At 31.6% G+C, this 18,022-nt stretch overlaps 1 protein-coding gene and 1 long non-coding RNA gene across 4 annotated transcripts in view; both read left to right on the forward strand.

Moving 5' to 3' along the window:
- The window catches only part of LOC143052264 (organic cation transporter protein-like), a 30,277-nt gene that overhangs the window by 9,555 nt on the left and 2,700 nt on the right, over positions 1–18,022 (forward strand). The window contains exons 8-11 of the mRNA XM_076225253.1: positions 1,053–1,234; positions 1,548–1,699; positions 1,911–1,958; positions 2,172–2,627. Of these exons, the coding sequence (XP_076081368.1) occupies positions 1,053–1,234; positions 1,548–1,699; positions 1,911–1,958; positions 2,172–2,175 (386 nt within the window). The 3' untranslated portion in view covers positions 2,176–2,627. The remainder of the gene's footprint in view (positions 1–1,052; positions 1,235–1,547; positions 1,700–1,910; positions 1,959–2,171; positions 2,628–18,022) is intronic.
- LOC143052261 (uncharacterized) lies at positions 8,553–17,345 on the forward strand. 3 transcript variants are annotated; one of them, XR_012971057.1, is made up of 4 exons: positions 8,553–8,636; positions 12,149–12,290; positions 16,059–16,178; positions 17,004–17,345. It is a non-coding gene; the product is annotated as an uncharacterized LOC143052261 (long non-coding RNA). The 3 variants fall into 3 exon arrangements; XR_012971055.1 differs by having other exon boundaries at positions 16,075–16,178; XR_012971056.1 differs by lacking the exon at positions 8,553–8,636 and adding an exon at positions 8,689–9,429 and having other exon boundaries at positions 16,075–16,178.

Here is an 18,022-nt window from a genome sequence, read left to right on the forward strand (position 1 = left end):
CGACGTGTATGTCTGCTATTTATGAGGGTCTTGATGGGATCTTTTGATTGTAAACTCATAAATATTTGTTTGCCATTTTTGTTATTCTATTTTTTGGGGGCATATTAATCAATATTCTTTCTATCTTAGAACTAAATTATTTCTTATCTTTATTTTGACCTATTTTTCTCTATCCTTTATTTGATGGTCTTTTATGCTGTATTTTTTTTTCTCATTATCTTCTATTCTGTAAACCATATATTTTTTTTCTGGTCCATATGTTTCTACATTTCGATAATATCCATACGATATCGACATTTCTTTTTAACTGATTTTCTTCTGTTCGTAAGTTTATAAACTCCATGTACATACAGATTTTTTGCAAGGGAGACACTATTCAGCAATAACAAAAATGCAATGATGCAGACAGTCACACAACAAACAAAATGTAAAAATTAATTTGAAAGAGTTTGATCAGCACAAAAAGCATAACAGAAAACAAATCAAAGAGAAACAAAATATCAAAGTTCCAATTTAAGAGTACCCGCAGTTAAAAAATATTTAAAGATCAAATTTCAAACAATAAGAAAACATGATATACCAAACAACATTATTACCAAATAAAGAGTATGTTACTGTTTTATAAATATTTCTATATTATTTGCTATTTTTCTGCCATTTTTGTTCCATGGTCTATTGCACTGGAAATTATCGTTCTATTGCGCCTGTGTGAGGTCTATTGCATTGACCTGTTATGACCTTTTATTCGGAAATCTGATTAGTTGAGAGGTATTCATGTTGTCCAATGTATTGGGTCTTTTAAACGTTCTATGAATTTGTTAGAACTGACTCAGTATGTATTAGGTAATAAAAGAGTTATTGAATGTGTAACAGTGCAATAGATCAAAATATATTTCCCTCTGTATGAAGATCAGCTCATTGTTCTATTTCCCTCAACCGTTGGCTTCGAGCAATAGAACAATGAGCTGATCTTAATACAGAGGTATTATTAATCATTGCGTACACATCCAGTGGATTAAGTGTAAATATAGTGCTTGTTTGCTTCTTTAAAGATCTTCAGCCATTAACTACGACTCTAGCCTTGCTTGGAAAATTATTTTCGACAGCAGGATTTGCCACCATCTACATTATCTCAGCAGAAGTGTTCCCTACCGTGATCCGTAATGCTGGCATGGGGTCAAGTTCCGTTTGGGCACGTGTTGGTGGAATGGTTTCCCCATACATAGCAGATACTGTAAGTGTCTATTTTCTTCTGCGCATGGTCATATCTTTCACAATACTTTAAAATTTTAAACGAACGATTGAATTCTTAAAAGCTGAGTTATGTTTCAGCGTTCTGTTTCTTGACATTTGTCATGAATTGCACGTATAAGCATGAACATTAAATTTTTTATTGAAATAAAATATTATTTTGGAATGCCTCGCGATTTTTGTATGCAAACAAATAAATATATTCACATGAAACATGCAAATGTAATGTAACTATGTAAAACAAATGGCTTAAAATATTGTGTACCAATTTTAATATGTTATGTGTGGTATTGTAGGCAGATTTAGTTGGTGGTACAACAGGCAAGGCTGTTCCGTTAGTTATTTTCGGGGGTGCATGTGTACTGGCTGCACTTTTAACACTTATATTACCTGAAACTTTAAATAGACAACTTCCGGAGACAATTGAAGACGGAAAGCACTTCTCAAGGTATGTAAACAAATGTGTTTTGTTGATAACCTTGTTTGTTTATATTTCGTATTTTACAATCACTTGCCAGTTATGCAATAGGTTGAGTTCCTAACGAAATAATTTCACAAAATCAAAAGATTTATTCCTAAATTATTAAACTAATTGCCTCTTTGAATTTCCTTTTGAGAGATAAATCCTTTTTCAATTTATTAATATTTATATATTTCAGAAACATAGACAAGAAGAAGCAGGCGGAATCAAAAGAACAGACTAGACTTTAAGGAGGTAGACCTAGGTTAAGGGAAATAACTCTTAAAATCATTAGTACGTTTGTGTCAACCATTTTCAAAAATATATTCTAAGCTTCTAGGTTACATAGATTATTTTAAATCTGTTTCAGGTAAATGCTTAAAATTCATTGACGAAACTTTACTTTTACAAACGCATAACTGATTTAAAGAGTTATCTCCCTGAACCAAGGTCTACCCCCTTAATGGTCTGAGTAAATTCAAACTGAGGAAGCCAATTTCTAGTTCAACCTGAACTAATCTATATAAAGATTGTATAAGTTTATGTTTTTCAAATATGTTTTCATCAAGAGGTATTTTAATTCCATTTCAACTGATGAACAAATCTTTAAACTCGTAATGTGACCTGCAGCGGACCATAATGATCTACAAAAAAAATATCTGTGATCAAATTTATTGTTTTCCTTAAAAAATAAACTAGGCTATCACCGATAACACACACAAAACAAAGAGACTTCTAGGGTTCAACTATCAATTATCAATAACAGACAAGTGTGTAAGAAATAATTGATGCAAGCTATACTTTATTGTAGTTTTAATATGAGTAGGCATTAAATTCGTGATCATTTATGCCCCAGCGATAGTGGGGGCTAAAATAACACGATATAATGCCTACCCATGTTAAAACTACAATTAAGGTCAAGGATCAGTAAATAAACTAGTCCATAGATTTTTTTTTAAATTTAGAACTCAATTAGATATTGAAAATATACATCAGAAAATGTAAAAAAAAATATATGTCACCGACTTCGTTTTCAAGAAAAATCCATTTTTAAAATGGTCCGAGAGGGTACTAAATTACATTGCATATATAGGGTAAATCTAAATTTTTCTTTTACAATTTTCGGTTTCTGGTATAAATCACGAGAACCGCTCCATAGAATTTTTTTTTAAATTAATATTTTTTTCTCTTTGTCTTAGGAATTAGATGATATTAAAAAAAAAAATATGGTCACCGACTTCGTTTTCCCTGTAGAAGCGACGCAAACCCAACATTTTGGCAAAAAAAACCATCAAAATTCGTGACGTCGTAATTTTTATTACATAACGTCAAGTTATCATGCTAATAATTTCCAACGTTCTTCGTGTTGATTATGTGTTTCGTATTGATAGATTCTTTTTATCACAACAGTCTGGATAATTATCATAAAATTTTATTTAGTATTACCAATCTTCTTTCTTCTTTATTTTAGCACCCCATTATACACTTTTTTTTATTTTTTCTTTTTTGCATTTTATTCTGCAATTTTTGCTCATTATTCTGTATTCCGTAAACCCCAATCAGACCCTCTTTTATGGAACATTTTAAAAAGAAATCATATGTTGTAAAAAATGTGATACCACGGTATGTTCATTATCAATATACGATATCTAAAACAATTACTATTTCAGACAAAAATACGTTGTAAGTACATGAACGCAAAAATGGTAAAAACTTAAGAAATCATCAGGGTTACTGTCTACAAGTTGACGCAATAAAAGATGTAATTGAAGCTATATTTTTTAATGCCCAAGCCCCCCACCCCACCCCCCCCCCCCCAACTCAACTACCCCTGTACGTCTGTCTGTCCGTCATTCCGTCTGGCCGCCCGTCCGTCCCCCTTTATAGTTTATAGTTATTCCGCAAAACATCTACACTTTGAATCCTAGAACGTACTTTTCTGTCTGTTTGCATGTGGTCAGGGTTTTGATCTTTATTAATATTTGGTCTAATGAGAGATAGTTGAACTTTGTCATTTTTGAGTAACCAATTCATAAATCTCTTAGACTATCTTGTAAGTCATATCTGTTTACACTTTTTCTCCGTTCCGATATATCATGATTTGGCCGCTTTTTTTAGCAGCGCAACATGTAATAGCTTGTGTTTTGGTACTATCATCGGGATCACGACAGAACGTGTTCTGTCCATATACTGCTGCTTAACATCGCATAAGCAAACGTTATATCAATGATTCTACAAATTCTTGAAAGAGTGTTGTGTGGTTATTTATACATCTTCAAGTTAACAAGTAAAACATACAGACAAACTGACATCTTTGGTAATATCTTTTTTGTTCTGTATAAAATTTATTGTATACAAGTCTACAAAAACGTTTTAAAAAGTTAACTAAATGGTTATTGTTCCATAAGTGAAATCATAAGTGTACATATGTATGCTCGAAGTATATATAGAATCAGTACATGATACACAACATGCGACAAATAAAAAGGGGGGGGGGAGGTAGTAATGACAGGAAACTAAACTAAAACTAAATTAAACTAAGGCTTTGTTGAATGTAAACTTTGATAAAACTGGAAGTTACATAAGGGGGAACAGAAAAATAAGAATATATTGCATCACTTACAACAACCTTTAAATTGACCAGTGATTTTTTATTCATTACTTACCAGCAACACCGAGATAATCCAACGATTTTTAAGGGTCTATATGAAGTATATATTTACGAGGAAACCAAATATACGGAGGTTGAGATATGACATAAAAACAGATGTACATATTTATGTTTAATATGCCTTCAAAACCGAAAATAAAACCCAAGAAAAAGACAATCGCACACAGGCTGAGACTGGTTATATTGTGTTTTGTTATTTAGTCCATCTACACAAATGAGGGGGACCTTAAACGGGACTCCGGGATCGGGTGTTTTTAAGCATGGGATTTCGGGATTGATCCTTTATGGATCCAGCTATAATTCTTTTTTCGAAAATTTCGGTATGGCGGGATTGACATTTCTATAAATTCGGGACCTCGGGATTTCATGTTTTAAGTCCGGGATTTCAGAATCAGGACCACTGCACCCCCCCCCCCCCCCCCCCCCCCCCCCCCAAAGATCCGTCAAATGCATATATCATAAGATGTCTTTTCCTTTTCTTTTGGCCTTGTGTTATTGTCTGGTTGCTGTCTTATTGAAGTACTAACTACTTACGGGATTTACATTTAACTTTAGGTACTGAAAGTCTGTAACACTGTGCATATTTTTCAGTAGGTATATATAGTAGTACTATGATATAGAGGTGATCGATATAATTTTGTTCTCAACTTTTAAGTTTTATGAGTGAAATAGAATTGAGAACAGTTCTATTGTATATTTGAGATGCTACTTTCAGCTAGGGTACATTTTTTTTTATTCGGTTAATTTTTACCCATATATATAACAATTTACTTTGAGGAGACAACCATACGAATCAAAACTATTAGTTATACACAGGCAAATTTTGCTCACGTGAATTTCACGTGAATCTCATTTCACGTGAATTTCACATAAATTTCACGTGAATTTCACGTGAATTTCACGTGAATTTCACATGAATTTCACGTGAAGTGATTTCACGTGAAATTCACGTTAACTTTTTACGTGAATTTCACGTGAAGAGATTTCACGTGAAATTCACATTAAATTTTCACGTGAATTTCACGTGAAATTATTTCACATGAATTTCACGTAAATATTTCACGTGAATTTCACGTGAAAAAAAATAAATGGTGTCTAAGTTATAAAAAATTAACTGAAAATCAAAAATTTTCTCAACATCTATATATCTCATACCTTGTATTATATGTATCATATATTCCCTGGGAATCTATTTAATTTTAAAAATTCTAATTTCACGTGAAATTCACATGAATATTTCACGTGAAATTCATGTGAAAATATTCATGTTATATTCACGTGAAAAATTTCACGTTAAATTTAATTGAAAAATTTCACATGAAATTAACATGAATCAAAACCCCTGTGAAAGTTATGTTTCATTTTATCTGAATTAAACCATGAGTTAATAAGACAAATTTAAATTTATCGAGTCAAATTTATGCAATATGAGAAACAAATTCACCTGAATTTTACACATACTATTATTCATTCCAATTTCCTTTTTGCTAAATTGAATCATTTCAAAGCAGTTATTCTTTGTGTCTCAAGAAGTACATCAATGTAAATAATTAATATTTATCCTTTCTTAAGCATGAATTACCTCCCTTGATAATGGGTTAGATGCAACTACAAAAACATGTTGGTTTTGAATTATATTTTCTATCACTGTTTATATATATATATCTCTAGTAGAGTCATTAAATTGGAATTTTGTATACATGTGTATCTTTTATTTGAATTTCAAATTCATAGATGCATATATTATATTGATGAACTAATTGATTTACTAGTAATATTACTATAATTATTAATTAGTAAATTTAATTACTTTTACACATCTTATGTCTTTTTTACTTTTATACTTTTAAAAAATGTTGAAGGTGACTCCAACTTATGATTAAATAGATTACTCACTCACAGTTACAGTCATAGATTCTTTACTTCCCATAATTGCAAAGAAAAAAAAAGGGTAATATATATATCATTTACTTCCAAACATGAGTTATCTCCCTTTTTGACTGTGCATAAAACTTTTCCTCAAACTAATAAATGTCAAGAAAATTTGTGAGCAATTTGAATTGCACATAACTATTAGTAGGACATGTGAATAAAAACAGTTAGTATACAGAAAAGAATTTTATCTGTACTATACTTTGTTAATAAATGTAAATTTAAATGTTTATTAATTTCTTAAGAGTATATTTAAAGTGCAGTATAAAACTGCTATGCTTTTACAAATATCAAAAATGTTTCATTGACAACATGCATTATAAAAGTGGTGAATGTTAATAACTTGATCCCTCACCCAAATTAAGGAAGTAAAATATTATATCAGGGATTATATGTGTATTGACTAGATAGCAATTTATTTGTTTAAATTGTACACTTTACAAATATTCCATACTGTTTTTAATACTGTAAAAGATTTCTTAATTTTCATTAAGAGTTGATTAGTTGTCCGGGTTTGTCAATTAATTGGGAAAATTTAAACTAAAAAATGTAAAAAGCTTTATCTTTATTTAGTTTTTATAATTTTTGGTATTTTAAATACATTTGTATTAGGTATATTTTAAATAGTTTATTTAGGATTGTCCTTATTAACTCTGGAAAAAAGTTAATGTAAAATTTTGAGTTGTTTTCCAATCAATGTAGGAAAATAGTTACAGAAAAAAAGGCAAAGTAAGTAAAGTTGCAATAATTGACTGATATGGGTCCAGGATATTGAAAAAGTGTGAGAAGACTTGTAAAAAGAAAAGGTACCGTGGGAATGTGGTAAATCCCCCCCCTTTTTCCAATAAAATCTGCTTTAGAACTGATTTCAAATTTTTAATTCTCTTTTTAACTTTATTTATAATGAATAAATTTATGGTCTTTAATATAGGTAGTGCCTTAGATGGATTTAGTAGGCTGTTTATTGTCTGCTATTTTGACAGGTTGTTGTCTCTTTGACAATTGTTTTCCATTCTAAGTTTTATGTATGTTATGAAAACTAATTGACTGACAGTAAAATATTATTTCAGAGGCGGATTTAGGGGGGGACCTGTCCCCCCCCCTTTTTGGGGAAAAAAATTGGTTGCTTATATAGGGAATCAATGAAGCGTGGCTTGGGTGGGCCACCTCTTAGGCAGTCAGTGGTCCCCCCACTTATGAAAATTTCTGGATCTGCCCTTGTATTTGAAAGCTAAATGTGTGGTAAATGAATTGCGAATTAGACAAGGCTGGGTTATTTCTCATTGAATTAAAGTTAAACATTTATCTTTATATATATATTATTTTACATAATGAAATCACAGTCATAATCTGTAATTATGCTAACTAATATAACAGTCCCTTAGTCATTAATTGAAATTATAGTTAAATAAGTTATTATATTTTATAAATTAAATGGTTTTTAGGGGTGTCCATGTGGAGGTGCTCCTTTGTAAAGGATGCTTATAAACAAAATAATTATTTATATGTTCCAAGAATTTGTATAGTATATATTAAAAGAATGGGGATACCTTTTTTTTATATGGAGAAATGCTTTGACCATCAGTAAAATATCCGCCAATCTCTAGTCCGGATTCGGATTTTTTTAAAACGCTTGAAAGATACAGATTATGACGCGTTTTGAAGAGAAGGACGCAGCCGATTGTCAACAACATTAAATTCTCCCTCGCCCTGCTCGTCCGAATTTAAAGCATTTAATTTCTAATTCAATAGGCTATAAACAAGACAAACACAGATATAGGATTAGTTGCTCGCAGTAACATCTTATTTTCTCTTGCGATACAATATTTTATTTTACTGAATTGTACATATTTCTTCAATCGAAACATTATATAAACACATGACATATAACATTGTTCCTCTTTCGCATCGTTTCTTTTCCCCCGGCTAATGCCTCCAACGCCTGTACGTACAATAAACATAGCAGCAACTGCACATATACCAACTTCAATCCGACGTAACTGCGAGCACCTTCGATACTAATACATTTAAATCCCAAACTTTATATAGTACCTTTAAACCCCACCCATAAAAACCGCCAAAACTTTCCTCGTGCCTCCTGCACCTAACGTCAAACTTATAAATAGTACATACTGTTACAAAACCAGTATCCGAACTAGTTATACTAGTTCCCATCTGTAAATATTAACTACAAATAGCAAACGGGAAAAACCCTATTTCAAACGAAATAAAATACATATAGTACTTGTTTTAGCTAATTTAACAAGACAACCAATATCAAGGAGCTATGAATAGTAATAAATACTCGAGGATATACTACAGGTAACTCAAACAAATGATTTAATAGTGCAGGAATAAACAGAAATCTGCAATGACTGAATGTTTTCATCTTCGAGTTTGGTATAGTGACTTACATCAATACATGTAGTGTCCGTTCGACATGATTCACGTTCGCCCAAGTACCTGTTTGCCCATGATCGATTCGCCCTGATTTTTTTTTATATGTTGTCTACTTGCATAATGTTTATTATTTGAACAGAGTATGGCAAAGAATGTTGAAAAATTCGGCGAATATGTGTATTGCTGCAAACAAAAAATTATTTTCCCTTTAATTTTGTTTAAGTACTTTAATATCTTTATTGATATTTGTTTACTGTTACAATTCATGCAGTATTATAACAGAGACATATATAATAAATAAACTGTCTGTTTGTTGTCTCTTTGACATCATTCCACATTTCTATTCTCAATTTTATCAAAATACTTTTCATGTTTTACAATTCGTATACATTGTATGTACAAAAAATGTACATCATTGTTTTTACTCATTTTTGACTAGTTTATCAAAACAAAACGTAATTTACGGTCTCACTAATTAGCGACAAGAAGAATATTTGTTTACGATTCAAACCGATACTACATTGTACATGTTGTACTACATGTATCTTATCTATGATTAACTCAAGTCATATAGATAACAAAACACGTGCAGTTTAATATCACATACATTTGTACATGACACAGGACAATCACTGACAAGTTTCAAGACTTAGTTGCTAGCAGTAACTGAAATCCAGCACAAATACCTAATCTGGCGTACACTCTTATTCTGCAGGTGGCTTTTTACATTAGATACCATTTAACGTCATATCATAAGGAAAACAATTGTGTTGATTTCTCTTAATCAAACATATTTGGATAACAATTTATAGAAAACTACCACAAGGGCCAGGGGATTTTCAGTTAGGGGAGGGAAATGTTCCCATACATTTTTGTAAGTCTTGAACTGGCAAAATGGTATGAATCAATAACCATGATAACTACAACAAGATGATACAATATAAAAAAGATATGGAATTGATTGTCAATGAGACAACTCTCCACAAGACACCAAATGACACAGAAATTAACAGCTTAAGGTCACTGTACAGCCTTCAACAATAAGCAAAGCCAATATCACATACTCAGCTACATTTACATGTATGGGAGGCAGGGTTGGCAAAGTATAACCCACCCGGGTTTTACTGTGGCGCGAAAACCCGGGTATTCCCGGGCTGGGCAATACTCCCAAAAATGGGCAATACTGGGCAATATGATTTTTCAAGCTTTTTCAACAATAAATAGTAAAGACTTGTTGTAGTTTCATAGTATTATAGCTAAATATATACATTTGATACAGATAACCATTGAGAGTCATTTAAAAAATTCAATATCATTCTCTTCTCTACTTAACTTTCATGTAGGCAAAACACAAGACTTACACATTTTAGGATTCTTTGTTAATTTGATTTCCAAGCATTGTTTCAATAATCTAAACATTTTATTGCAGTGTTTATGTGGATTGTAAATTAAATTGCTATACATGTATATGCAATCATGATTGCTAAATAAACACCCTACAGGGTCTTGTCATTAACTCTTATAGAAATGAAAAGGCTGATTATTGTTATATAAACATATCTTTGTTCTTATCTGAATAATTACTTGTCTTATTAATTAGTTATGTACATTTGTACATATAAATTATTTCAGAGTAATTTTTATTACATGTAATTGGTCAATTCTTTATATTAGCTATATAGTTGAAAACAAAAATCTCAGAGTTGTTAGAATAATTATTTCTCAAATGTATAGTATACGCTTGTACATGTATGTCTTATAGGACTCTCAAACAAGTAAACGTACATGTAGTTATAAATAAAAATCGGTTTTATATATATCTTAAATGTATTGCATTTGACTTTGTGTTTTATAAATGAATCCTCTTTAAAATTCAGGCCAGTATTCTATATTACCAAGTGTTGCCCAGTATTACCCAGTAAAACCCGGGTTTTCCCAGTATTTCCCACTGGGCTGGGCAATACTCATAAAACCTGGGTTTTTTCCAATCCTGAATTGGGAGGTCCCAAAAATCACAAATGTACATGTAAAAAATTAAAACAAGAAAACTAATGGCTGAATTAATAAACAAAAAAATGAACAAAAAACAAAGTTATATCATTATGTAACAAACAAAGCAACAAAGAAGAACCACTGAATTACAGGCTCCTGACCTGGGACTGGCACATACATTTTGTACATATACAGAAAGTGGGAGGGGGAGGGTTAAACATCATTGGCGAACCCTCACTCTTATTATAGATATTTTTATTTTAGATTATGACAAGCAGTAACAAGTTTACAAATGAAGCTCTAAATACTCTGTTCAGAATAAATAACTTCAGATGTTTTATTTTTGCAGAGCTATGTACTAAGTTCATGCAAATAATCAGTTTATTTCTTTTTTTGGGGGTTACATGTATATATGCTTGAAGATATTGATCTGATTATTATGATTATCATGATTATTGTATAATTTTTCCATGACAAGTTGCATATCAAGTGTAACATTTGTTTCAGTTCAGACTATTTTATTTTAGCAGAAACTGATCTGGAATTATGGTCCAAAACAAGCATTTTTCATGTTTCATGGCAATAAATTGTGTATGTACATGTGTAGGATCTCTATAAAATTGTACCACTTTGTACATGTAGCATTGTAAGTTCCATACCTCAAAAGGAAGATTTGGATTACTTGTTGGGGTAATGGACTAAACCTTTTTATAATTATGGGTAAAAAACAAGGATTTCTGGTATCCAAACATTAAACCCTTGAATAATATACATGTACATTGTGCATCATTTGTATAAGTTCATACATCTGAACGAATATATAGATATAAGAAGATATCATATTATTTCCCTTCACCCAAGATTAATTGACATAGAGGTTAACATATTATAAAACTACAGGTCACAGTACATCCTCCAACAATGAGCAAATCCCATACAGTGTACCTTTCTATGGATCTCTATGAAATTGAGCCTCAAGGTTCGATACCAAAGTGGTAAAAATATAAGATCAAAGGGGTTTATTATTGAAGTGTAAGGGAAAATTGTATAAAAATCAATTTCAAATGGTAACAATTTAATAATGACAAAAAGGGAGAGGGTCTTCAGTTACTATTGTAAGACTACAATCATGACAATGAATGGGATGACCTGCTTTTAGTTATTGTGCCAAATTTAATCAAACTTTGCCTCAATCATTTAAAGGGTATCTAATGCTATTAATTGTGATTTTTAAAACAGTGAAGACAGGTGAGCGACGCAGGCTCGACACAGGCTCATGATCATGATATTTGATACATGTAGATAATTAGTAGTGTGACCACTGTACAATTCCAAGTCTAATACAAACAGAAAGAAATTCATGGATATTATAAGCTAATTGTTTGCAAAACTCTTTGAATAGTATTGTGTCCACATGCTAAATACTGTTTTCTCCCTTTCAGCAATATAACAAGGAATGGACAGAGGAGTTGACTATGGATAATGACTGATACTGGAATAAAGGAACCTATATGCAGTGTCAAATGATTCCATGCCTGACAGTCCATTTTTATATGTACATAAAATGTATGTTGACAGCCAATGGTAAGTATTAATCTTCATCATACATGTACAAATGTATATACAATGATTGTATGTGCATCTCTGAGACTTACATTTCGCTGTTGTGTGGCTTCATTTCTGACCAGAGACTGATAATAATTAGATTATCCTTTATTTTATCTTCAAATATTATGTACTACACACCTACTTTTGCATAGGTACTATATCTGTACTAAAATATGTAGTACTGGAAATTTACTTTAATTAGTATTTATGCAAAAGTAGCTGTGTAGTAACTACATATATGTACTTAATGACTTGCATTCATTTAACTTGCAATAATTATGATGCAGCATCCAACAAAAAGTGAGCTTTTCTCATCACTTGGCGTCCGTCGTCTGTAAACTTTTACAAAAATCTTCTCCTCTGAAACTACTGGGCCAAATTTAACCAAACTTGACCACAATTATCATTGGGGTATCTAGTTTAAAAAATGTGCCCAATGACCCAGCCAACCAACCAAGATGGCCACCATGGCTAAAAATAGAACATGGGGGTAAAAGGTAGATTTTGGCTGATATCTAGTATATAGTGATAAACTGTAAACAGCAATAATGTTCAGCAAAGTAAGATATACATTAATAATACAAATAAGTCAACATGACAAAAATGACCATCAATTGACTCCTTAAGGAGTTATTGCCCTTTATAGTCAATTTTTAACAATTTACATTAATTTGGTAAACTTGTGTAAATTTTTTAAAAATATTTTCCTCTGTAACTAAACATTTCTAAAGGACCAAGTTTATTATGAATAGAGAAAATTGTAAGTAGCAAGAATGTTCAGTAAAGTACATGTAAGATCTACAAACACATTACAATCACCAAAACACAATTTTGTCATCAATCCATCTGTGTCCTTTGTTTAATATGCACATAGACCAAGGTGAGCGACACAGGCTCTTAAGAGCCTCTAGTTACCTTGTATGCTGACTATTAAGTATGGACTTTGCACATTTGTGAAGGCTGTACGGTGACCTATAGTTGTTAATGTCTGTGTCATTTTGGTCTCTTGTGGACAGTTGTCTCATTGGCAATCATACCACATCTTCTTTTTTATACTTGATGATGATTGTGTACATGTATATCTATGAATTCTGTCAGATTGTGGTATTAAAAAAGTTTTGAGTGTTTAGCACATATATATATAGAATGTCATTGGAGTTTAGATTAATTTGATTTCTGATAATGGCAGAGTGTTTTGAATATTAATGACATTGCTTCATAGTGCTGATCAGATTACCTTTAATTGATTACAGGTATATACAATGTACATGTACATGTTCACTGCTACTTTTGCAGGTACTATTTCTGTTCTAAAAAATTATAGTACTGGACATTCTGTACATGTATTTTACAGTACTTGTCTATTTCAAATTTCTATAAATTATGATTTTCCAACATGGAATATTGTGATCACTGTGGGTATTATTTCTATACCAAATTTTATTAGGGCCCCGCCTTTAGGCAGGTCGCCCTATAGTGATCAGTCTGTCCATCCGTCCGCAGTATATTCATCTTTATAGCCATTTAACTGTAGATGAATTTGTTTCCTTCTTCTAATTTTCCTCAAATACTTATATCAACAGATATCTAATAATATTTGTTATTCAATATTTTTCATTAGGGCTCAGTTTGTCTGTCCGTCCGTCCGTAACACTTTAACTTTGTGTCCGCTCCATATCTAGAGAACCATTATGATTTCATACTTTATACTTTACATGTTTATTAACCACCACCAGAGGGCGTGTCATGATGTATGTACAACTTCCTAGGTCAAAGGTCAAGGTAAAAAAACTTTGGTTTCAGTTGACAACCCTGTGTCCTGTGGTGAAGATCGTGTCCGCTCTATATCTTGAGAACCGTTATGATTTCAAAGTTTATACTTGACATGTATATGAACCAACACCAGAGGGTGTGTCATAATTTATGAACGACTGCCTAGGGCAAAGTTCAAGGTCAAAAACTTTGGTTTCAGTTGACAACCCCATGTTCTATGGTAAAGATTGTGTCCGCTCTATATCTTAAGAACCGTTATCATTTCAAAGTTTATACTTGACATGTTTATAAACCAACACCAAAGGGTGTGTCATAATTTATTTACAACTTCCTAGGTCAAGGTCAAGGTCAAAAACTTTGATTTCAGTTGACAAACCTATGTCCTATGGTAAAGATCTTGTCCGCTCTATATCTTGAGAACCGTTATCATTTCAAAGTTTATACTTGACATGTATATAAACCAACACCAAAGGGTGAGTCATAATTTATGTGCAACTTCCTAGGTCAAAGGTCAAGGTCAAAAACTTTGGTTTCAGTTGACAACCCCATGTCCTATGGTAAAGATTGTGTCCGCTCTATATCTTGAGAACCGTTATCATTTCATAGTTTATACTTGACATGTTTATAAACCAACACCAAAGGGTGTGTCATAATTTATTTACAACTTCCTAGGTCAAAGGTCAAGATCAAAAACTTTGATTTCAGTTGACAAACCCATGTCCTATGGTAAAGATACAATTTTTTAATGCACATTATTCACAGCGGGGCCCACAGAGATTTGCGTCCATCTCAATGATATCTAGTTATTTCTATACCAATTATTTTAGTACAAAAATACAGTACCTAAAATTACAATAATTTTAAAGTTACAAAATAGTACTGAATATTAAAAGTGGATTTCCAGTAATACATATTTTTGGTACAGTCTCAGAAATAGTACCTAGCAGTCTGCAAAAGTAGAGGTGTACATTTTTTTTGTATATGAATAGAATTTAATTGTTGAAGATTGAAAATTTTTAGTAAATTAAAAATAAGGAGATGTGGTAGGATTGCCAATAAGAAAATGATCATGATCAGCCACGTTCAACATGAAGGGGATGCAAGCACTTTTAGGCCACTTTTATTATGACCTTCAACAATGAACAGAACAATACAGCTGTTAATGATCCTGACAAAATGTGCAACAGTTCAATCTAGAAAACTAGTACTAGTCATTTTGCTAGTGATGTTCACTTATTGGTTGTAAAAAAAAATCAATTGTTTTCTCTGTTAACGTTGCAGTCTGTGCCAAACTGACTAGGGTTTGTCTGACCGAAAGAGAAATTTGATTTTTTTTCTCTATTATGTCTGTATGTCAACCAAAAAATCTAAAAATTTCTGTGAGTGTCTGACCTAATTATCCGATTCACTGCTCTTGGCAAATATTTTTTTACAACAGTTGGTTGTGTGAATTTGACATATATCTAAGGTAAATGAATTTTCAGTTGTATTCCTATTTTTTTATTTGGAAAACATTTATCAGGTTCAGGGCTTATTGAACAGATACATCATGTTAAGGAGGGGTATTTGCGAAAAATACCAGTCGAGAGAATGTTAAATTTCACGAGCCGTAAGGCAAGGGAAATTCATTCTCAAGACTGGTATTTTTCGCAAATACCCCTCAATAACATGATATATCTGTTTAATTACACCGAATGTTAATGTACTAAAACGCATTGATGATCGTGACGTTACAAGCGTCCAGTCGGATAGAGTATTTTTTGGCAAATACCACGGCAGAGAGGGTAAAAAAGGCATATCCTTTTAGCAAATACCCCGGCGGCGTTAAAAATGAGCGATATTCATTTGATAACAGTAAATTGGTGAAAAATACACTGGCTATTAACCAATCAAAACCCCGGATTCTTACATAAGGTGTAATTAATATTTATAATAATTAATCATGTTTTAAAATGGAATTTAAATTTTCAGAATTACATATTTGTAGCTCCCAAGATGTAAGTGGAAGTGAAGCTATACAATAAATGAATGAATTGATTAGATATACATGTAGAGGAGACCCTAGATCAACAGTACATGTAACTTAAACTGGTATGTATTTGTTACAGTATTTGTAGTCAAAATGGTATATAACAAAGATGCAGAATCCTGTCATGCCTGTGCAAATTTAAAAAGGAGTCGACTCAAACTGACAAAATAAAAAAAATACTATCAATCAACAGATCAATGGTAAAGTTAATCTGCTATATACATGTATGGAATAAGGCATTTAGTTACCATTTTTCAGTCCATATAAATTTATGAGAATATAATTTTATTATCTGTATTTCCTAGGATTTCAATTCTTATTTCATATTGATATTCCCATGTATTAAGCTTGTTGTTTGAGGAAAATTATCAGAAGAGCTTGACCAAGATTAAACAATTACTGGTATCATGAATCATGCCATTTTTGTCTTGTCTGACTCTGCAACTGATTGTATAGTGTACATGTCTGTCTGGGCAGGGTTCATCTTACCATTACCTGATATTCATGGTTCATTGGTCAATAATAAGTTTCATATTTTGGTCTGTTTGTTGTATACTATATACAAGCTATAATTAATTAAGAGATCAACTATATTTGGTGTAGGTAATTATTGCAAGGTGCACATGTCTGTCTTGCTTGGTTTTTCTGACCTTGAACTTGGTATTATTTGCTTGACAGTATTTGTTTTATGGGTCATGATTGGTTATGTTAACTGGGTAAATAATAATCACCATCAAATCACCAATTGATCATGTCAAAGCTTAAAATACAATACAGTTATCTCCTTTTATAAGTTTGATAAATCATTGGAGATTAAACATGTTAAATTGATGTAATCTTTTTTGCTTAACTACAAATACAAACATGCTGATTTTGTTATATTACAGGAACTGTAGGAAGTATTCCAAGAGTCTGATTGCTAAGTATGCATTACAGGATTTTATTATTGGAGCAACATCTTAGGAGGATAAGTGCAAATGTATGAAGGAATCCTTGGGAACAAAAAGCAATTATATGCAGAAGAGGAGTCTTAAACATTATTAACAGAGTCAAAAGTAGTGGTGTATTCAAGAAGTGTAAACCAACTGGAATTAACTATTGTGTATATTTTTTCAACCTCAAGTACTTTCAGAATTATAATACAATTCAAATTATTGTGTCAACATACATGTTACAGTAAAAAATGAAAATGTTTTAAAATGAATTTTATATAAAAAAATGAAATAACATTTTTTTTTAGCTTATTGTGCAGCCAAGCTTTGAGATCAACATGCATTAACGTTAAGATCAGGGTTAAAATGAGAAAAACAAACTATTTTTGCATATATGAAATAAGAAGTAAATGATTGTAAATTACAGAGAGACTTTCAATATGGTACATTTGTATATCAGCTATATTTCACATAACTTTCTATTTTAGTTTATTAGTACAATAGATATGAGGTAAACATCAATCAGACAGCAATGAATACTACAACAAAAACACCTGAAGGCATTTAGGTTCTAACATGCAGTCCTCAACAAAAGACCGGTGTCTTAAAGATATGCCACGATCTATGAATCGAGAATAGCCATCAACATCAAATTCTTTGAATATTTGCTTTTAGTTAAGATGAAATTTAATACAACCACTGAAACGCTTTCTGGGTTTAAATGGGTACATGCATATGTTGCGAGGTGAACTGTTTTTTCTTCTTTAAAACCTTCTTAAAAAGAATTGGCATCTTGTGCAGGTACTTTTCCATATTATGTGATTGGTTTGTATCAAAACTGATGACCACACAATATGACTTATTCATACATACATAATAAAAATCAACTGAAATGAAATATACATCAGTGCAAACATCTTCTATAAAGTCCATAAATCATTTACAAATAAGGATTGAGACTCCAACACAACCAA

This window comes from Mytilus galloprovincialis, chromosome 11, assembly GCF_965363235.1.
Source record: "Mytilus galloprovincialis chromosome 11, xbMytGall1.hap1.1, whole genome shotgun sequence".
NCBI classification, from domain to species: domain Eukaryota; kingdom Metazoa; phylum Mollusca; class Bivalvia; order Mytilida; family Mytilidae; genus Mytilus; species Mytilus galloprovincialis.